The sequence below is a fragment of the Bos mutus genome, chromosome 6 (assembly GCF_027580195.1).
Source record: "Bos mutus isolate GX-2022 chromosome 6, NWIPB_WYAK_1.1, whole genome shotgun sequence".
In the NCBI taxonomy this organism is placed as follows: Eukaryota; Metazoa; Chordata; class Mammalia; order Artiodactyla; family Bovidae; genus Bos; species Bos mutus.
Genome location: NC_091622.1, coordinates 15290782 through 15314431, shown reverse-complemented (window position 1 = coordinate 15314431; position 23650 = coordinate 15290782). Strand labels below are relative to the sequence as shown.

The 23650-nt window shown below is 39.2% G+C and overlaps 1 protein-coding gene across 3 annotated transcripts in view; it reads right to left on the bottom strand.

The window, feature by feature from the left end:
* ELOVL6 (ELOVL fatty acid elongase 6) overlaps positions 1-23650 on the bottom strand; it is a 129961-nt gene that overhangs the window by 42037 nt on the left and 64274 nt on the right. For all 3 annotated transcript variants that reach the window (XM_070372017.1, XM_005896223.3, XM_070372016.1), the window contains one exon: positions 5108-5239. In XM_070372017.1, coding sequence (XP_070228118.1) covers positions 5108-5239 — 132 coding nt within the window. The remainder of the gene's footprint in view (positions 1-5107; positions 5240-23650) is intronic.

The window sequence follows — 23650 nt, the reverse complement described above, 5'->3', positions numbered from 1 at the left end:
ACCCTAAGGCAATATCCAAATATCTAGGGCCAAACGCCACCTGGAATGGTCTCATCAAATAAGAAAATGCTTATCCTTGGGTTGTAGGCTGCTATGTCCTAATCTTATCCGTAAAGACTGATACAGAAGCTGACGGCTTGGGTCTAAAAGGGGAGGCATGGCTTGAGGTTAATGGGAAGAAATTGTCAAGAAAACCCCAGAGAAGTCATTTTCCAATGAAATAAATCTATGTTGGACCTGGGAAAAACCTCACTTGATCATATCTTATCTACTCTGTCAAAACTTATGACAGCCTTCGATAAATTACAACGTATTTGACCTATATGAAAACTTCGGTCAAAATACAAAGATAAAGAAAGAAAACACGCTACAGGTAATGCTCACCAAATCATATAACACCCCCTCCCTCCTTCTGAAACAGAGCAGTAAAAAGAGAGGGGTTTGTTTTTGCTTAGGGAGCCTACATATCTGATTTAATTTCCACCCAGTTGTCTCAGTTCATGAGTAAACATAGTTTGGGGTATCTGGAAATAAGTCTAAGTTGGGTCTCTAGTTACTGTAAAGGAGCTCACAGGTAAGCTTGAAAAACTGGGGAAAAGACATTCGTTTTAAGCAGTAATATACATTAAAAATTCTTTTCAGTGATTTTCCAAAAGCAAAATCTTACTCTTCCTCTCCCTCATTTCTAATTCCTCTAACAGAAAAATTAGGTTCTCTCTCCTCTTTTTTCCAAACCCATGATATCCTATTAGTGGTAAGCAGTGGCTCTTAAGGGTCCTTCATAATTGCATGCCATCTCATGCAGGAATCTCTTGTGTAAGGACCTTATATATTAAACACCATTTACAGGTGAATTTGAAAATTTGTGAATTATAATAAAATAAGAGTCATAATCTTCTACAAACATATTCTTATAATAATGAAGTTATTTTATTAATATATGACCTAGATAGAATTTTTATTAATACTCATCAAAACAACTGTTTGTGAGCTTATCTTTTTGATGCTTTATATAAATTTTTGACGCTTTATGTCAATTTCATTCGAAAGCTATTTTTCTAAAAGAAAGAACAAACATCACTTGAGATTCTCTAAGCTGTGTATGAGATTGTGTATGCATATGTGTATATTTTAGGAAATGCTGTAAATGCAGTAAAGCACAAAGAATAATAAACACCCAATATCCAGAATTCAGCTGTCAACATGATGCTTCTTTCATTTCTTTTGAATAAGAAGATAAGGCATCACGAAAAATTTAAATCCTTTTTGCTCTAGATTACTGGTCCACTAGAACCAACCTCTATAAGCTCTGAAATTTTTTTCTGCTTATTTTCCAGTAAATAGTGGGCATTAAAAAAAAAAAAAAAACACACACACACAAACCTGTCTCCTCTCCCTTACCGTAGCTGTAAGAATCGAGTATATTTTCTTCTATTATCTTTTTAGATATTTTTACAAATACTTAAATGTATTAATGAACAATACGTGTTTTATGTCTAGGAGTAAAATTTACATAAACATTCCATTAAAAAATTCATTCTGTATTAAGCCTTTTCATTCAATGCACTGTTGATCAGAATTAAGCACTGACTCGATGGACGTGAGCCTCAGGGAACTCCAGGAGTTGATAATGGACGGGGAGGCCTGGTGTGCTGCGATTCATGAGGTTGCAAGGAGTCGGACATGACTCAGCGACTGATCTGATCTGATCTGATCTGAACATGGGACCATGTTCAATTAATACAACCACAGAATTCCATTATAATGTTTCCAAATAACTGATTAGAATATTATGATCAATTTTTTAAGACCCAAGACAGTCCATGCTTGGACACCTTTTGGTAGTTCCAGCTTTTACAATTTTATACAAAACATGGCTCTTAAGAAAGTAAAGTAACCAATAGAATTAAGGAAATTGAAGATGAAACAGGAACTTGTCAATCTAAAAAAGATGGTTGTGTTAATGACTATTGCATATGTTCTATGGTGTAAGTACTGACCTTGGGAACTTGGGTTTTGGCATAGGAGGAAAGAGAAATCTTTTAAGTAAAAACTCTGGATACATTCTTTCAAAATAACAAATAATTTTCTTTTTCTGCTCTCAGCCCTGGGATTTCTTTGGAAGGAATGATGCTAAAGCTAAAACTCCAGTACTTTGGCCACCTCATGCATAGAGTTGACTCATCGGAAAAGACTCTGATGCTGGGAGGGATTGGGGGCAGGAGGAGAAGGGGACGACAGAGGACGAGATGGCTGGATGGCATCACTGACTCGATGGACGTGAGTCTGGGTGAACTCCGGGAGTTGGTGATGGACAGGGAGGCCTGGCATGCTGCGATTCATGGGGTTGCAAAGAGTCGGACACGACTGAGCGACTGAACTGAACTGAACTGAACCGAAGAGGCCTAAAAATAAGAACTTAGTGACAACAACCATCCCTGGTACTTAGAGTTATTTCTAAATACTACTCCTTCTCCCAAAGGAAGTTGGGATCTTTTGAGAAATGATTGATTTCAGTTCTGGACAAGGATATGCAACATGCTTGACCTGGGACAGCTTGTCATCCCCACCCCCACCCTCAATCACATACACACCCCAAAATACACACACATACACAAAAATCAAGCTATGAGCACTACTCAAGATGGGGAAAGGATTCAGGAGCTAATCTGAAGAAATTCCCTCTGGCTAAACATGGGTTAACTTAGCATCAAAAAGAATAATAGCACTGGGCTACAATACATCATATCCAAATTCACCTCACACTCACTGACATGTAAAAAGTATAATTCTGTAAGTTCATAATGATGCTTAAAAACACCCATTATTATTCACATGCTAAGTAATCAAATTAATTTTTTTGAAACTGCTAAATATGACTAAAGAATCAAGTACTTATCTTTGCTTTTGTTTCACTAACTTCTTATAAAAAGTCCTATCAAATCTAAATATAATAAAATTTCTAGTTCTGTTGACTAACAAAGAATACAGGGTTTCAGAAGAACGCAATCAGTAACATCCTGTCTGGTGGAAACTCTAAAAGAGAAACAATTTGGATTATCCAAAGAATGGATTGGAAGTGGAAGGAAAGACAAAACCTATAAGTTAAATTGGGTGAGGATTTTTTACTTTTGTTTAGGTCCTTATCAGTTGACTATTTTATATATAGAGAATCCCAGGGACAGGGGAGTGTGGTGTGCTGCCATTTATGGGGTTGCACAGAGTTGGACATGACTGAACAGACTTAGCAGCAGCAGCAGTGTGTATAAGTCCATTGGGTCAAAATTCTTAAAAATAAATTGTACAAAAAAAATTTGAAACACCTGGAGAAAATGGAACACTCAATAAGAAAGAATTATTACTAATTTAGGTGAGATAAGGACACTGACCAGTCTAGTGAGACTACTTAACTTTTAGAAATGGTATCATTTCATTCAGAAATAGTTGAGTCTGTAATAGTCCCAATAATTTGGGTCAAGGGAGAAGTTGGTGGGAACATAGATGAAACAGTATTGATAACTGTTTAAGCAGGAGAACAGGTGCGTGGGGGTCCCTGGACTTTCTTCTTCCCTCTTATACGTGCTAAGGTTAAAAAAACAGAAGATAAAGGTTCAGGGGATGTTGAAAGATCTGTAAAATGCTGAAAGGCATCATCAAGATAATTTTTCCCTCAAATATCAAAGTACTTAAGGTGAGGCAGACTCTGTGAACCTTCATTGTAAATAAAAATGAAAATGCTGCTTTGTATTAGAGAATTAGGACCTGATGCATATGAAATGGAAGGAGTCTTTAGTGATAGGTTCAGATCACAAGTATCTCACATGTAGTGCCTTATGAAATGCACCAAAATAAAGAGTGCCTGCAGTAGCAAGCACATCAGTGTTTCAGACGCAGGGAGCCAGCCTGACGGAAATGTACAGATCAGAGTTTGTGAAAATTCTCTTCCTGCCTGATCATCTTTAACAAAGCCTTAAGTGACTAATGAGGCCTTTAATGAGTCCATGTGTTTCTCATTAGTGGTGCATGCTAAGTCGCTTCAGTCGTGTCCGACTCTGTGACCCCATGGATTATAGCCCACCAGGCTCCTCTGTCCATGGAATTCTCCAGGCAAGAATACTGGAGTGGGTTGCCATGCCCTCCTCCAGGGGATCTTCCCAACCCAGGGATCGAAACCAGTGTCTACTGTGCTCCCTGGATCGCAGGCAGATTCTTTACCACTGAACCCCTGGAGAAGTAGAACTGTTAATATGTAATACAAGAAAAGTAGAAATACTCCTATATATTAGAAAGAATAGGTTTTTATTCTGTAGCATATTTATATCTGCTTCCTACCCATCCCCAGGCCTAGTTATCAACCTCCTGGTTTTGACAAGCAAAACACAAAAGGAATAGGTGCCTTTGTTAGTACTGTAGGTAAGTTCTGGCACCTGTTTGGATACCAGCTGTGTGTCAATTCATCTTATGATTGTCAAATCACCAAATATTACAAAGCTAGACGTGCTCCTTCAGGGTTCCAAGAGTGTGTTTGCATGCTGGCTGGCAGATATTCTTGGAGAGACCAGGCCTGATCCTGACCAGCCTCTATGACGAGTTTTGTCTGACGCAAAGTAAGACCTGAATGCATAAGCATATGCCTGTGAGTCAATTCAGGTGGAGGATGCTTTGGGGATACGGAACAGAAGCATTTTCTGGTCCAGTGTCTCATCAAATGCTCGAAAGCTATTTTTGACTATGTACCAGTCAATTAGAGTATGCCCACCCCATCTGAACACTACCATACACTTCCACAGTTTATTGCTGCAGTTTACCCCTACATCTTTATTTATACGCCAAAAAATGGAACTGATGCACTGCTTCTAGTCCTAAGACATAAACTGAGTTACTGCACGAACAGTCTGGACAAGAAAGGAGATGGCCTGAGTGTTCTCAAAATGAAGAGAGCATGGCAAGCTTGGCGGCATGAAGCCTTTCCCTCGGGATGTGGTGCTATTTTACATCCTTAAGGATAAAAAATATGAGATGCAGGATTAAACGTTGTTGTCTTTCAGCTAATCTGATGAAATAGATGGATTTTATTTGGAAAATGAAAAACAACAAAAAAACCTACCTGAAGACTGCAAGGGTCAGAGACCAGAGCACTAAAGGCTTCCTCAGCTCGAACTTCGCCCGCTTGTTCATTAGGTGCCGACCACCAAAGACAAAGGCAGCATACAGGGCGGAAAACAGGAAAGATTTCTTCCTAGGAACAAACAGAAAAACAAAATCTTATGAAATAAAGAGCTTTAAGCAATTTATCTTTATTCATTAGAAATGTATATTGCTTCACCAACTTTTCTACCCCTCTTCTCTTCGTACTCACTGAAAATATACTCTTGGGAATATGCCCCCTTCCCTAAAGAGAGAAATTTGAGTCCATTTGGCAACATGGTGGCTAGTGACTCCTCCCCTGATAAAGGAGGCCATCCAGGTTAACTCTTGTCAGGATAGATGTATTTTCTTTTGAGGCTCTGTAACTCTAAACATTTCATCAACATGGTACTGAGGTACAAAAAGAAATATTTTTACCAAGAGCACTGATTTTCAGAGTTTGCTGGACAATTTAGATAGATTAATTTAAAAGGACCATTTTGTTGGAAATAGAAAATCTAGGTGACAGACCTGTGTCCTAGGACAAGAAAGCCTTTAAAAATGCCATCTTCCTAACAGACTAATGATACTAAAGAATGACTTTGGAGAAACACTTCATGATTTAAAACACTAAAACCAAGCTACATGAATTACGGCTCCTGAAAGATGGATTCCTGACCCCTTCACTAGGGGAAGTGAAGTCGCTTAGTCGTGTCCAACTCTTTGCGACCCCGTGGACTGTAGCCTACCATGCTCCTCCATCCATGGGATTTTCCAGGCAAGAGTACTGGAGTGGGTTGCCATTTCCTTCTCCAGAGGATGTTCCTGACCCAGGGATCGAACCTGGGTCTCCCACATTGTAGGCAGACGCTTTACCGTCTGAGCCACCAGGGAAGCAGGGGAGGCAGGTATTAAACGTCAGTATAATCATTAATAATAAGCCTAATTGTCAGACATCATACAATGCAATAGGAAGAACACAGAACTTCTTACAGTACAGTGGCCTAAAACCTTGAGGTTGAATCTCGGCAAATATCTGATTTTTCTACCTGCTTATTGGAAGGAAAGTTATGACCAACCTAGATAGCATATTAAAAGGTAGAGACATTACTTTGCCAACAAAGGTCCGTCTAGCCAAGGCTATGGTTTTTCCAGTGGTCACGCATGGATGTGAGAGTTGGACTGTGAAGAAAGCTGAGCACCGAAGAATTGATGCTTTTGAACTGTAGTGTTGGAGAAGACTCTTGCGAGTCCCTTGGACTGCAAGGAGATCCAACCAGTCCATTCTAAAGGAGATCAGCCCTGGGTGTTCTTTGGAAGGACTGATGCTAAAGCTGAAACTCCAATACTTTGGCCACCTCATGCAAAGAGTTGACTCATTGGAAAAGACTCTGATGCTGGGAGGGATTGGGGGCAGGAGGAGAAGGGGATGACAGAGGATGAGATTGCTGGATGGCATCACTGCCTCGATGGACATGAGTTTGGGTGACCTCCGGGAGTTGGTGATGGACAAGGAGGCCTGGCGTTCTGCAATTCATGGGGTTGCAAAGAGTCGGACATGACTGAGCGACTGAACTGAACTGAACTGATTGGAAAAGATAGGGGATAGAGCCAAACTGAAACATTCTGTTGTTAAATTGTGTCCAACTCTTTGCAACCCTGTGGACTGTAGTCTGCCAGGCTCCTCTATCCATGGGATGCTCCAGGCAAGAATACTGGAGTGAGTTTCCATTTCCTTTTCCAGGGGATCTTTCCCACCCAGGGATTGAGCAGGCGTCTCCATCTTGATTCTTTATCACTGAGCCACCTGGGAAGCCCAGGACATTCTGTAGGACAGCTGACTTTCTTTCTTCAAAATGTCAGTCGTAAGAAATCAAAATCTAGGGCTGTTCTATATTAAAAGCAACTTGAGAGACATAATTAAATATAACATGTTGAACTTCTGGGGATCTTTATTTGAACAGATGTTTAAAAAAATCTTTAATAAAATCAGAAAATTATCAGTCATAATTTTAAAAGTTCTTATCAGTTAATATTTATGGGTAAAATTATGTGTCTTGGATTTGCTTTAAAATACTCTAGGAAACAAACAGAACTCAGGCAACATTAAGAATGGAGAGATGAAAGGAGATTTTAAAAAAAAATGATGAAACACAGGGTCTTCAGCACACATTTATGATTAAAATGCTTCAAAAAATGGTCAAAGAAGGAAACCTACCTCAACATAATAAAGGCCATATATGATAAGCCCACAGCAAACATTCTCAATGGAAAAAACTGAAAGCATTCACCCTAAGTTCAGGAACAAGACAAGGGTGCCACTTTCACCACTATTATTCAACATAGTTTTGGAAGTCCTAGCTACAGCAATCAGAGAAGAAAAAGAAATAAAAGGAATCCAGATTGGAAAAGAAAAAGTAAAGCTCTCACTGTTTGCTGATGACATGATACTATACACAGAAAACCCTAATGATAGTATCCGATAATTACTAGAGCTAATCAGCGAATTTAGCAGCCTCAGGAAATAAAATCAACACACAGAAATCACTTGCATTCCTATATACTAACAATGAAGTATCAGAAAGAGAAATTAAGGAATCAATCCCATTCACCATTGTAACAAAAAGAATAAAATATATAGGAATAAACTTACCTAAGGGAGAAGGCAATGGCACTCTACTCCAGTACTCTTGCCTGGAAAATCCCAGGGACGGAGGAGCCTGGTAGGCTCCAGTCCATGGGGGTCGCTAAGAGTCGGGCATGAGTGAGTGACTTCACTTTCACTTTTCATTTTCATGCATTGGAGAAGGAAATGGCAACCCACTCCAGTATTCTTGCCTGGAGAATCCCAGGGACAGAGGAGCCTAGTGGGCTGCCGTCTATGGGGTCGCACAGAGTCAGACACGACTGAAGCGACTTATCAGCAGCAGCAGCAGCAAGGAGATAAAAGAACTAAATGCTGAAAATTGTAAGACACTGATGAAAGAAATCAAAGATCACATAAACAGATGGAGAGATATTCCATGTTCTTGGGTAGGAAGAATCAATATTGTGAAAATGACTATACTACCAAATGCAATCTGCATATTCGGTGCAATCCCTATCAAATTACCAATGGCATTTTTCACAGAACGAGAACAAAAATTTCACAATTCATATGGAAACACAAAAGACCCCAAATGGCCAAAGCAGTCTTGAGAAAGAAGAATGGAGCTGGAGGAATCAACCTTCCTGACTTCAGATTATACTACAAAGCTACAGTCATCAAGACAGTATGGTACTGGCACAAAAACAGAAATATAAACCAATGGAACAAGATAGAAAGCCCAGAAATAAACCCATTACTTTGCCAACAAAGGTCCTTCTAGTTAAAGCTATGGTTTTTCCAGTAATCATGTATGGATGAGAGAGTTGGACTATAAATAAAGCTGAGTGAAGAACTGATCCTTTTGAACTGTGGTGTTGGAGAAAACTCCTGAGAGTCCCTTGGACTGCAAGGAAATCCAACCAGTCCATCCTAAAGGAAATCAGTCCTGAATATTCATTGGAAGGACTGATGCTGAAGCTGAAACTCTAATACTTTGGCCACCTGATGTGAAGAACTGACTCATTTGAAAAGATCCTGATTCTGGGAAAGATTGAAGGCAGGAGGAGAAGGGGATAACAGAGGATGATATAGTTGGATGGCATCACCAACTCAATGGACATGTGTTTGAGTAAACTCCAGGAGTTGGTGATGGATAGGGAGGCCTGGCATGCTACAGTCCATGGGGTCTCATAGAGTCGGACATGACTGGGTGACTGAACTGAACTGAACCTATGCGTACCTTATTTTTGACAAAGGAGGCAAGAATGTACAATGGGGCAAAGACAGCCTTTTCAATAAGTGGTGCTGGGAAAACTGAACAGCTACATGTAAAAGAATGAAATTAGAATGCTTCCTAACACCGTACACAAAGACAAACTCAAAATGGACTAAAGACCTAAATGAATGACCAGAAACCATAAAACTTAGAGAAAACATAGGCAGAACACTGGATGACACAAAGCAAGATCCTCTATGACCCACCTCCTAGAGTAATGGAAATAAAAACAAAAGTAAACAAGATTAAACTTTAAAAGCTTTTGCACAGCAAAGGAAACTATAAGCAAGGTAAGAGGACAACCCTCAGAATGGGAGAAAATAATAGCAAATGAAACAACTGACAAAGGATTAATTTCCAAAATATACAAGCAGTCATACAACTCAATACCAGAAAAATAAACAACCCAATCAAAAAAGTGGGAAAAGACCTAAACAGACATTTCTCCAAAGAAGGCATACAGATGGCTAACAAACACATGAAAAGATGTTCAACATCACTCATTATTAGAGAAATGTGAATCAAAACTACAATGAAATATCACCTCTCACTGGTCAGAATGGCCATCATCAAAAAGTCTACAAACAATAAATGCTGGAGAGGGAGTAGGGAAAAGGGAACGCTCTGCACTGTTGGTGGGAATGTAAATTGATACAGCCACTATGGATGACGGTATGGAGATTCCTTACAAAACCAGGAATAAGACCACCATGTGACCCAGCAATCCCACTCCTAGGCATATACCCTGAGGAAATCAATATTGAAAATGACACATGTATCCCACTGTTCATTCCAGCACTGTTTACAATAGCTAGAACACGGAAGCAACCTAGGTGTCCATTGACAGATGAATGGATAAAGAAGTTTTGGTACATATACACAATGGAATATTACTCAGCCATAAAAAGGAACACATTTGAGTCAGTTCTAATGAGGTGGATGAACCTAGAGCCTATTATACAGAGTGAAGTGAGTCAGAAAGAGAAAGAAATATCATATACTAACGCATGTATATGGAATCTAGAAAGATGGCACCAAAAATTTTATTTGCAGAGCAGCAATGGAGAAACAGACATAGAGAATAGACTTATGGACATGAGGAGAGGGGAGGAGAGGGTGAGATTATGGAGAGAGTAACATGGAAACTTATATTACCATATGTAAAATAGACAGCCAACAGGAATTTGCTGTATGGCTCAGGAAACTCAAACCGGGACTCTGTATCAACCTTGAGGGGTGGACTGGGGAGGGAGATGGGAAGGAGGTTCAAGAGGGAGGGGCTGTATACATATGGCTGATTCATGTTGAGGTTTAAAAACAATAAAATTCTGTAAAGCAATTATCCTTCAATTAAAAAATAAAGTAAAAATAAACCAAACCCTTACATTTCAGGAAATACCTACCCACCAACAAACACTTTTAAAGAACTTTGTTTTTGAAGACTGTTTTATCAACATAATGTATGAAATTAGGAAAACAACCAAGAGCTCAGGCATTCTAAACCAAAAGGCAAACTCAAGAGAATCAATTAAGTTTTAAGAACAGTTGGATCTAATAGAACTTCACCTTTTTTTACTACTAAATTATATAAGAACCCATAGGAAATTTTTAGCTAAAGTCCATCTTCATTTGAGTTATGTCAAATAACATAATAATTATTTAATTGGCTTCCTCATATATTGGCAAGCTGATTATTTTTCAAACTTTAAACCTTTTATTTTGTATTAACAAAATAAATTATTTTTATTAACAATCTTGTGGCAGTTTCAGGTGAACAGTGAAGGGACTCAGCCATATATACACATGTATCCATTCTCCTCCAAACCTCCCTCTCATCCAGGCTGGCACAGAACACAGAGTAGAGTTCCACATCCTATACAATAGGTCCTAGTTGTTACACTGTTATTTTTAATGAAAATCTAAAAGTGGTAATTTTTAACAAGTCTAAAAAAATTTTCAGAAAAATAAATGAAATTTCAGAAATAAAAAAGATAAAAAAGAAAAAATAATGGAGAGATGAAAGGAGAGTAATAAAAAAAAATGATGGAACACAGGATCTTATGAGTCCTTTTTTCTTTTTGTTAGGTTTAGGTGGGACTTTTAGTCAGGAAGGTCCAGGTAAATAGAATAGAATCTGCATGTCCTGCACATGTATTAGTGTACCAAGGAGAAGTGAACCATAGTATCGGGAATGCCATAAAGAATAAAAACACAAAGTTTTCGTAGAGTACAATTCAATATAAAGTAACAGAGGCCATGTATTACAAATAACTGAAACAACTGAGTACTTTCTGATATGATAAAGCAATGTTTCTTTTAAAATGGGTACTCTTCATTCAAGGGCTGAAAAATAAGTTCCGAGATGTAATACAAAAAGAAAAATGCATTCACCCAAAGAGGATTACTTGTAAAGGGCTTTGTATTTTTTCCCCAACGACTGCCACGAATTGCTGACACATGAGAGATCTGATTGTTCACACAGCATCACACTTCTTCCAGTGATTGCCAGTGACTGACTTGGTGAACACCACCAAATAAAGTGGTGATTTCTGAAATCAACTGGTAAATAGATTTAAATAAATCACTTCCACAAACTCTGGAAACATAAGACCTGGCACAGACTAGTGCTTAATAAATGTTTATTGAATGACCATGATCTTGTCATATTGAATTTTCTGATAAGAGAAAATATAATTAATGTACTCAGGCACATGGAAACTCAGAGAACATTGTATAAATCAACAGTTGGTGGCTCAGATGGAAAGAATCTGCCTGCAATGTGGGAGAGCCAGGTTCGATCCCCGGGTTGAAAAGATCCCCTGCAGAAGGGAATCACTCCAGGATTCTTGTCTGGAGAATTCCATGGACAGAAGACCCTGGCAGATTACAGTCCATGGGGTCACAAAGAGTCGGACACAACTCAGCAACTAATAGTTTCACTTTTTCACTTTCCCTTTCCCAGTTAATGTCTTAAAAAGAATAAAATATTTAGGAAAAAAAATGATGCATTTTCTTCCTCCAGAAAGAAAGAGGCTATTTCTGTATTTCAAAGAGAAGCGGAAAAGTGAGACAATTTATGGAAACTGTTAACTATTCAACATTTGAAGAATAAAGCAGTTTTGGCCATAAATACATTTATTGCCTTACTCTTTTTAAGTTTGAAAGTGTATGGCATTACTTTAAAAATCAGAATCACTCTACTATGTGCACATAAGGATTCACTCAAGAAAAACAAAATTTATTAAGTTAATGTAGACAGTAGTCATAAGCAAAAGCATATATTCTTTTCTAAATTAAAGGTATTATGATTTAAGGAGTGATTCCTGGGGGTAGAGATAGTGCTAAAAAGCTTTGGTATTTAATTCTCTTAATCATCCTTAATGTAGGTAAAACATTTTCTTCATGTTATGACCAAGGAGCCTGACTTAGAGATTAAGTAGCCTGACTTAGAGATTAAGTAGCCTCAGTTCTATGGTAAGAAGAATTTATCTGCTATGTTATAAGAATTCCTTAAACCCCTTTACAGAATTACAAGGCTGTTCTGTAACTTTGTGGCACCCTGTTTGTGAAAAGATGAAGAGGAAATCTCTATACCTTTGTTTCAACTGCCACATTTTCTAGGCAGTGGAAGTCTTTGATCCAAATTCTCTTCAGAACAAATTCACTATATGTATCCCTGAAAACTCTTCCTTTCAACAATTTATTATTCTTTCTCTTGCTCATTCACTCTAATTCCAAGTTCTGTTATAGTTACATTAATTATATTACTCCCAATTATGAACCAAGTTAAAGAATGTCTATATGATCCTATCATTCTAGCTTAAGGGGAAAATAATGTGCCTTGAAGAATGAACCAAAGAATAAAAGTCCTCCCTCTGTAGTCTTTCCTCAAATTTCTTCAGTTCTACAATGAGAATTAGTCCTAAGGTACTGCTAGGTTCCTGGCCGGGGCTGTTCCCTTTTCCACATGTTTGCTAAAGATCTCTTTAAGAATCTTCAAGTCCACAGCTAGGGCAACCAAGTTGATCAATATAAACATGCAGAGTTTGAGAACTGTGAGGGACAAATGTTCTACAGAAAAGGAAATGAGGTGGGGCATGCTGATGACATTGGTTGTTCAGGGTCACGTGGCTGCATTCACACATATTGGTCAAAACTACCAAAAATTGAAATGGCTGTGATCAAGCATGCAGGTAAACAAAAATCAATTGTCTAGGCTCTATCTGGGTCCCAGGCAGTCAATAATGAGCACCATCGCTTCAGTCATCTCTGACTCTCTGTGACGCTATGGACTGTAGCCCGCCAGGCTCCTCTGTCTATGGGGATTTTCCAGGCAAGAATACTGCAGTGGGTTGCCATGCCCTTCTCCACTAGTGGCAATCACTAGTTTTCCAGGGGATCTTCCTGACCCAGCGATTGAACCCACATCTCTTAACATCTCCTACATTGACAGGCAGGGTCTTTACCACTAGAGCCACCTGGAAAGCCCCCAGTCAATCATAGGAACTGAGTATAAATATTATAATAAAAAACAAGTTACTTATTGTATCCTACATAAATCTTCCACTGTGGTGAAATTTAAATAATGTTTTGGTAACAATGGATGGACTTGGAAGGCCATTATGCTAACTGAAATGAGACAGATAAGAAAGAATACTATATGAAATTACTTATACAAAGAATCTAAAAAATACAACAAACTAATGAATATAAGAAAAATGAAGCAGTCTCATAGATATAAAGCACTACTGGTTAACAGTGGGGAAAGGAAGGGGAGGGGCAGTATAAAGGTGGGAGGGTAGGAGAAATCAACTGTTGGATATAAGACAGGCTACAAGGTTGTATTTTACAAATGGGAAATATAACCAATGTTTTGCAATAACTGTAAAAGGAGTATAAACTTTAAAAATTGTAGTAAAAATGAGTAAATACACAAAAAATAAAAATGTTCAATATGCTTTGAGGTAATTGAGAACTAAGTTTAGGGTTCTATTAAGAGAAGGAGTCATCTGAGGAAGCATTAACTGAGTAAAAATTTATCATTCATAGTTGAATGTTATGATTTTTCCATTTTGCTAGAAGATAATTTTTCTTTAGCCAAAAGGGTGATTTAAGTGGATTAAAACTGTATTTCCATCCTGGTATCTCTTTGGTAAAGTTTCAATTACAGTCAAGATGAATAATGACTTGCTGCAGGCCCACTTACTATTTAATGTGGATAGATGACGTCCCTAAAATTTCAACAGGAATCCAATAATACTTCATATTCTGACAGGCCTCCATAGCTGGGTATAATTGTAACACTGCACTGTTTTATCACCAGATAACTAGAAATTTCTAGATGGTATGGACTCTTGCTTACTAAATGTACTCTTAAATGCACAATCATACAGCACAACCTTTAACTGTAGGTACTTAATACTTTTCATATTGTTCATAGGGTTCTCAAGGCAAGAATAGTGAAGTGATTTGCCATTCCCTTCTCTACTGGACCACGTTTTGTCAGAACTCTCCACCATGACCTGTCCATCTTGGGTGGCCCTACACAGCATGGCTCATGGTTTCATCGAGTTAGACAAGGCTGTGTTCCATGTGATCAGACTAGTTAGTTTTCTGTGATTGTGGTTTTAAGTCTGTCTGCCCTCTGATGGAGAAGGATAAGAGCTTATGGAGGCTTCCTGATGGGAGAGACTGACTGAGGGGGAAACTGAGTCTTGTTCTGATGGGCGGGGCCATGCTTCAGTTCAGTTCAGTCACTCAGTTGTGTCCGACTCTTTGCAACCCCATGAACTGCAGCACGCCAGGTCTCCTTGTCCATCACCAACTCCCAGAGTTCACTCAAATTCACATCCATCGAGTCAGTGATGCCATCCAGCCATCTCATCCTCTGTCGTCCTCTTCTCCTCCTGCCCCCAATCCCTCCCAGCATCAGAGTCTTTTCCAATGAGTCAACACTTCGCATGAGGTGGCCAAAGTACTGGAGTTTTAGCTTTACCATCATTCCTTCCAAAGAAATCCCAGGGCAGATCTCCTTCAGAATGGACTGGTTGGATCTCCTTGCAGTCCAAGGGACTCTCAAGAGTCTTCTCCAACACCACAGTTCAAAAGCATCAATTCTTCGGCACCCAGCTTTCTTCACAGCCCAACTCTCACATCTATACACGACTACTGGAAAAACCATAGCCTTGACTAGACGGACCTTTGTTGGCAAAGTAATGTCTCTACCTTTGAATATGTTATCTAGATAGGTCATAACTTTCCTTCCCAGGAGTAAGCATCTTTTAATTTCATGGCTGCAGTCACATCTGCAGTGATTTTGGAGCCCCCCAAAATAAAGTCTGACACTGTTTCCACTGTTTCCCCATCTATTTCCCATGAAGTGATGGGACCGGATGCCATGATCTTCATTTTCTAAATATTGAGTTTTAAGCCAACTTTTTCACTCTCCTCTTTGACTTTCATCAAGAGGCTTTTGAGTTCCTCTTCACTTTCTGCTATAAGGGTGGTGTCATCTGCATATCTGAGGTTATTGATATTTCTCCCGGCAATCTTGATTCCAGCTTGAGCTTTTACCAGCCCAGCGTTTCTCATGATGGACTCTGCATAGAAGTTAAATAAGCAGGGTGACAATATACAGCCTTGACATACTCCTTTTCCTATTTGGAGCCAGTCTGTTGTTCCATGTCCAGTTCTAACTGTTGCTTCCTGACCTGCATACAGATTTCTCAAGAGGCAGGTCAGGTGGTCTGGTATTCCCTTCTCTTTCAGAATTCCCCACAGTTTATTGTGATCCACACAGTCAAAGGCTTTGGCATAGTCAATAAAGCAGAAATAGATGTTTTTCTGGAACTCTCTTGCTTTTTCGATGATCTAGAGGATGTTGGCAATTTGATCTCTGGTTCCTCTGCCTTTTCTAAAATCAGCTTGAACATCTGGAAGTTCATGGTTCATGTATTGCTAAAGCCTGGCTTGGAGAATTTTGAGCATTACTTTACTAGTGTGTGAGATGAGTGCAATTGTGCAGTAGTTTGAGCATTCTTTGGCATTGCCTTTCTTTGGGATTGGAATGAAAACTGACCTTTTCCAGTCCTGTGGGCTGCTGAGTTTTCCAAATTTGCTGACATATTGAGTGCAGCACTTTCACAGCATCTTCTTTCAGGATTTGATATAGCTCTACTGGAATTCTATCACCTCCATGAGCTTTGTTCGCAGTGATGCTTTCTAAGGCCCACTTGACTTCACATTCCAGGATGTCTGGCTCTAGGTCAGTGATCACACCATCGTGATTATCTGGGTCGTGAAGATCTTTTTTGTACAGTTCTTCTGTGTATTCTTGCCACCTCTTCTTAATATCTTCTGCTTCTGTTAGGTCTGTACCATTTCTGTCCTTTATCACTCCCATCTTTGCATGAAATGTTCCCTTGGTATCTCTAATTTTCTTGAAGAGATCTCTAGTCTTTCCCATTCTGTTGTTTTCCTCTATTTCTTTGCATTGATCACTGAAGAAGGCTTTCTTATCTCTTCTTGCTATTCTTCAGAACTCTGCATTCAGATGCTTATATCTTTCCTTTTCTCCTTTGCTTTTCACTTCTCTTCTTTGCACAGCTATTTGTGAGGCCTCTCAAACAGCCATTTTGCTTTTTTGCATTTCTTTTCCATGGGGATGGTCTTGATCCCTATCTCCTGTACAATGTCTTTCCCATTCTGTTGTTTTCCTCTATTTCTTTGCACTGATCACTGAGAAAGATCATTAAGGAAGATCATTCATGATCATTAAATCATTAATGTCTTAATAACCTAGATAACCATGATAGTGTGGTCACTCATGGAGAGTGTGAAGTCAAGCAAGGCTTAGGAAGTGTTACTACAAACAAAGCTAGTAGAGGTGATGGAATTCCAGTTGAGCTATTTCAAATCCTGAAAGATGATGCTGTGAAAGTGCTGCTGTCAATATGCCAGCCAATTGGGAAAACTCGGCAGGGCCCACAGGACTGGAAAAGGTCAGTTTTCATTCCAATTCCAATGAAAGGCAATGCCAAAGAATACTCAAACTACCACACAATTGCACTCTCACATGCTAGTAAAGTAATCCTCAAAATTCTCCAAGCCAGGCTTCAGCAATACGTGAACTGTGTACTTCCAGATGTTCAAGTTGGTTTAAGAAAGGGCAGAGGAACCAGAGATCAAATTGCCAACATCCTCTGGATCATCGAAAAAGCAAGAGAGTTCCAGAAAAACATCTATTTCTGCTTTATTGACTATGTCAAAGCCTTTGACTGTGTGGATCACAATAAACTGTGGGGAATTCTGAAAGAGATGGAAATATCAGACCACCTGACCTGCCTCTTGAGAAATCTGTATACAGGTCAGGAAGCAACAGTTAGAACTGGACATGGAACAACAGACTGGTTCCAAATAGGAAAAGGAGTACGTCAAGGATATTGTCACCCTGCTTATTTAACTTCTATGCAGAGTACATCATGAGAAACACTGGGCTGGAACAAGCACAAGCTGGAATCAAGATTGCCGGGAGAAATATCAATAACTTCAGATATGTAGATGACACCACCATTATGGCAGAAAGTAAAGAAGAACTAAAGAGCCTCTTGATGAATGTGAAAGAGGACAGTGACAAAGTTGGCTTAAAGCTCAACATTCAGAAAACTAAGATCATGGCATCTGGTCCCATCACTTCATGGCAAACAGATGGGGAAACAGTGGAAACAGTGACAGACATTGTGTTTTTTGGGGCTCCAAAATCACTGCAGATGGTGACTGCAGCCATGAAATTAAAAGACGCTTGCTTCTTGGAGGAAAAATTATGAGCAACCTAGACAGCATATTAAAAAGCAAAGACACTACTTTGTCAACAAATGTCCATCTAGTCAAGGCTATGGTTTTTCCAGTGGTCATGTACAGATATGAGCGTTGGACTATAAAGAAAGCTGAGCGAAGAATTGATGCTTTTGAACTATGATGTTGGAGAAGACTCTTGAGAGTCCCTTGGACTGCAAGTAGATCCAATCAGTCCATCCTAAAGGAAATCAGTCCTGAATAGTCAGTGGAAGGACTGATGTTGAAGTTGAAACTCCAGTACTTTGGCCACGTGATATGAAGAACTGACACACTTGAAAAGACCCTGATGCTGGGAAAGATTGAAGGTGAGAGGAGAAGGGGACGACAGAGGATGAGATGAGATCACCGACTCAATGGACATATGTTTGAGTAAACTCTGGGAGTTTGTGATGGACAGGGAGGCCTGGCGTGCTCCAGTCCATGCAGGTCGCAAAAAGTCAGACATGACTGAGCAACTGAACTGAATACTTTTGAGATAGTCATTCTACAGCCCAGTTACATTAGTTATAGGATTTCCCAGGTGGCGCTAGTAGTAAAGAACCCACCTGCCAATGCAGGAGACATAAGAGATGTGGGCTCGATCCCTGGGTTGGGAAGATCCCCTGGAGAAGGAAATGGCAATCCACTCCAGTAATCTTGCGTGGAGACCCCACGGACAGAGAAGCTTGGTGGTCTACAGTCCATGGGGTTGCAAAGAGTCAAACACAACAGAAGTGACCTAGCACACATAAGAAGTAACCAACCAAATAAGGACCACCCAAATGCAATACGGATATGTTTGTATATACCCTTTCTTCCCCTTTTATTTCTGTCCCTGTGATTAATGAAAATAGCCCGTAATTAATCAAAACAATAGTTTTATTTTTTATCTTCAGAAATCTGGATTTCTTCATCATGCTATATTGTTCCAAATCATTCCTACATGTTTTGCCTATTCTGACCTAGTCTGTGTACCTGCTTATGATTCGTATTGATATTTATTGTTCTATCTAACAAAACTTCTTAACGAGCGTATGTGTGTGTCTGTGTGTGTATATATATATATGTATATGTATGTGTATATATATATTCAACTTTTTTCTTTTCAACTCCTGGGATTACACTGAACCAGCACTTAGTAGCTTGAGTTGCCCATCAAAATCTCTGCCAGATGACTTGCACTCCTTTGGAAGTCAGACAGGTTTGAAAATGGCGAAACTTTCATGTGGGTAGCATTTCACACAGGATAATTGCTAATGAACCCCATGGGGAGATGACCTGAGTGTCTTTATATCAGCGATCTTGTTATAATGGCTACTATGTACATGTCAGACACAAGGAGTTGTGAAAGAGAAAATATGCTGTGAGGGAGAAAAGGAACAAAAAGGAGACCTAAAAGGACTTTGGCTGATCTATCTGGTACACCTCCTGAGCTGAAGAGTGTGAAGCCCAGAAAGTATGCTGCTCAGTAAGGCCACATCTCCTTTAAGATTTCTCCTTTAGTTTGGTTGTTGATTCAAGTCAGAAAAATAATTCAAGGTTCTAAAAGTAAATTGTAGGACACACATGAATTGGAGACTAAAAATCAGTGAACAGAAACCTCAAGTAAATACAGTCCGGAGACCTGAAGGGGAAATTCCCGTCCCGCAGCCATCTTCTCTTTGTTGTTTTAGTGGCTAAGTCGTGTCTGACTCTTTTGCAACCCCATGGGCTGCAGTCTGCCAGGCTCCTCTGTCCATGGGATTTCCAGGTAAGAATACTGGAGTGGGCTGCCATTTCCTTTTCCATGGGATCTTCCCTACCCAGGGATCAAACCTGTGTCTCCTGCATTGGCAGGCAGATTCTTTCCCAGTGAGCCTCTAGGGAAGCCCCTGTGACCATAGCAGAGACCAACAGGAAAAAGAATGAGTTCTCTTTTTGCCTGGCAACAACATAGCCAATGAAAAGTCATGGATTCTGTTTATTATAGCCCTCTGTACTTCCTTATAAAAGCATTCTCCTTTCCTTGCATGAGATTCATCATGGTTGTAACACCCTAAACTGCAATTCTCTGCTGATCCCCAATAAATTCATCTTTGCTGGAGAAACATATGGTCATCTATTTGTTTGATGTCAAACAAGACCCAGAGACTGAAGGAAATATACTGCTTTCTCCCCCAACAAGACACTCAGGGGATGTGTATCGTGGTTACAATTTGATGAGGGTATAAAAGGAGGTTTTCTGGTGAGGGATCCTGAAATTATGCACAGTCTAGCCAGGGCAGGACTGTCACTTTCTTGAGAGTTCCACCAAGACTTCAAGCATTTTTCTATATTAAAAATGATGGGAAATTTTCAGCAGTTTTTATCCTTAAGTAAATTGTAACTGGGCATTAACTCTGTGCCCAGAAATTCTGAGAAATAATTTTGTGAATAATGGAGTATGTCCATAATTAATACAAATGGTGAGTTTATAACGGAAAGACAAGCCATTACTGAAGAAAAGGGTGTTATTCTAATCTGTTTGACCCAGCATATATTGTGTGACTTCTGAGCTTTGAGTTGCAAACACCTCTGCTTCTCATTCTGCTTTCCTCTCACATGCTAATTTAAAGATCACAGGTTCTCTTTATTTAAGGTGAGAAAACCATTTTTTTTTTTATCATTCTATTGTCAAAGTAGGTCATGATCAAAGTAGTTACATTAATACAATGGATTCAATGACATGGTCATATATCACTTTCCAGGGAAGAGCACTCCTCTTAGGACAGACCTGTTGTAGAATGTTGTCTGTACACTATCTGTCAACATTTTTTTTCCCTTTGCTACAAAAAAAAAAACCACAAACAAACAACCCCAACTTGATAAACTGTTTTCTTGTTATTTTCTTTTTACAATTGGAAATGAGATCTTTTGGGGAATACTTTCAAAATGTGTAAAACACATACACACACAGCCCCCTAAAAAATGCCACCTCTCTAATGTTTAAATTGGTGAGATACCAATTAATTACCTTTGTTTCCCTAGATATTTTCACTTATTGATAAAAAATGCTGACATCTTTCCATCCATTCAAAATGTAATCATTTTTTTCATTTGCAGTGTGGTTAGTATGCCATTGAATGGTTTAAAAAAAAATTGCTACGTAGGAACAAATTCTGCCTTTGACAGGAAAAAATGTGTTGGTGCTTTGAGGTGGACCCTTAAGGCTTTGGATGGATGGACAGATGCAAGAGAACTTGGGTGGGAAGAAGCAGTGGTGTCTGGCATGAGCTAAGTGGAGTGGAGAAATCTAGTTTGGAAATAAAGCGGAAAGTCAAAGTATGCAGAGTTCTGAAAACAGCAGAGCTAACTCTGCCTGCATCTTAGCTCAAAGTTGCAATAGGTTTTAAGGCAGGGGGCCAGTAATTTGTTACCATTAATAGTTAAAGTACAGTACCAAAATTTGTGGCTTAATTTTCTTTTCCTTCCTCCTTCTTAAAATATATTATGTGACTTGGATGCAAGAAGAAGCGGGGGAAGAATGATGGATAGTGATTCCAGAAAGAGAGAGATGGAGAATGCTGGTTTAAGTCATGGAGAGCAATGAAAGACTTAGAGATGGGAGGGGGCAGAATAAAAAAGCCTTTGACTGTGTGGATCACAATAAACTGGAAAATTCTTAAAGAGATGGGAATACCAGACCACCTTACCTGCCTCCTGAGAAACCTGTATGCTGGTCAAGAAGCAACAGTTAGAACTGGACGTGAAACAACAGACTACTTCAAAATTGGGAAAGGAGTACATCAAGGCTGTATATTGTCACCCTGCCTGTTCAACTTCTATGCAGAGTACATCATGCAAAATGCCAGGCTGGATGAAGATCAAGCTGGAATCAAGATTGCCGGGAGAAATATCAATAACCACATATATGCAGATGACACCACCCTAAATGGCAGAAAGCAAAGAGGAACTAAACAGCCTCTAGATAAAGGTAAAAGGGGAGAGTGAAAAAAGTTGGCCTAAAACTCAACATTCAAAAAACAAAGATCATGGCATCTAGTCCCATTGCTTCATGGCAAATAGATGGGGAAACAATGGAAACAGTGACAGACTATTTTCTTGGGCTCCAAAATCACAGAGGGTAGTGACTGCAGCCATGAAATTCAAAGACGCTTGCTCCTTGGAAGAAAAGCTATGACAAACATAAACAGCATATTCAAAAGCAGAGACATTACTTTGCTGACAAAGACCCATCTAGTCAAACCTATGGTTTTTAAGATAGTCGTGTATGGATGTGAGAGTTGGACCATAAAGAAGGCTGAGTGCCAAAGAATTGATGCTTTCAAATTGTGGTGATGAAGAAGACTCTTGAGAGTCCCTTGGACTGCAAGGGGATCAAACCAGTCAATCCTAAAGGAATCAACCCTGAATATTCACTGGAAGGACTGATGTTGAAGCTGAAACTCTAATACTCTGGCCACCTAATGCAAAGACCCTGATGCTGCATCTTGAGAAATGCAGCTTGAGGGAAAGCTTGAGGGCAGAAGGAGAAGGGTGCAATAGAGGATGAGATGGTTAGATGGCATCACTGACTCAATGAACATGAGTTTGAGCAAGCTCCAGGTGATGGTGAAGGACAGGGAAGCCTGGTATGCTGCAGTCCTTGGGGTTGCAAAGAGTCAGACATGACATAGTGACTGAACAACGACAACAAAGAATTAAAGAAAAGATATGCTCACAGAGAAATTTGGCATTAAATACGTCTATTCTAGTGGGCAGATGTGGCTGAACTTTAATCCTAGTACTCTAAGTTAGTACATTCTGGCATATTCCCCACAATCTATATTGTCAGCATCTGTAGCTACAGGAGTTACTGAAGCACATGTATGAACTGAAGGATCTTCTTTAATGAATTATTCCTCTTCACAGGCATTATCATATGGGACCTTCTTTAACTTATCACTTAAGAATGGATAGCCTCCTGTTCTGAGAAAATTTTTGAAAATGGCTAGGCTAATCATGGCATTATTTCAGTCAAGCTGTGTCCTGAATTGTCACATAGAGTAAAGGTCAATTTTAATCCTAAAGTACTGCATCCTCGAGAGATACAAGAATATTTTTGTTTTGGACGACATGGTTTAACCTAACCAATCAGAAAGAATTAATGTCAAAGTAAGCATCAGAGATTTTTGAGGACAGTAAATAAAAGAAAAAGAATTCTTTGACAAAGTTTTATTTCCTTAAAAAGGGTAAACACATGCCAAAACCTCTGACTAACACGTTAGCCAAAATGTGTCAGTGGTTTTAATTAGACACATCTCCTCCCATCTTACAATGCTAACTTACAATAAGCTCTGCATTGACAAAACAATTTCTAGCTTCTGTTTTGTTTGCAAATATTGCTCTCAATCATCCTGATTCTTTGCTAATGATTGTCACTTCAAGTCAGAATTTTCAAGTAACTGTCTTATATAATACATAAGCTACTGATACTAGTCATGGTACAACGTTAAACTCTAGAGGCCATTACCAAAAACACAAACAACAAAACACAGTACTTTCCTAATAGGAGAGGCACCAAGCAGAAAGAGAATCCAGAAAGTAATTTCATCAACAATTCCATTTCATTGTGCTAAAGCCAAAGAAATGCCCTTTGTTCTAAGAAACAGAAAGCTTGCATCTTAATTTCCAATGAAGAAATGCTCACTTGTTGGTTATTTTAAAGTATAATAATAAAGATAATACAGAAAGCATACCAGAATTCTGAAATGGCTATTAAATAGAAGCAGTTGAGGGACACTCCTGTGAACAGATACCTACCAAGTAATATAAATAAGGTATTGATGATTTTTGCCCCCTGAATA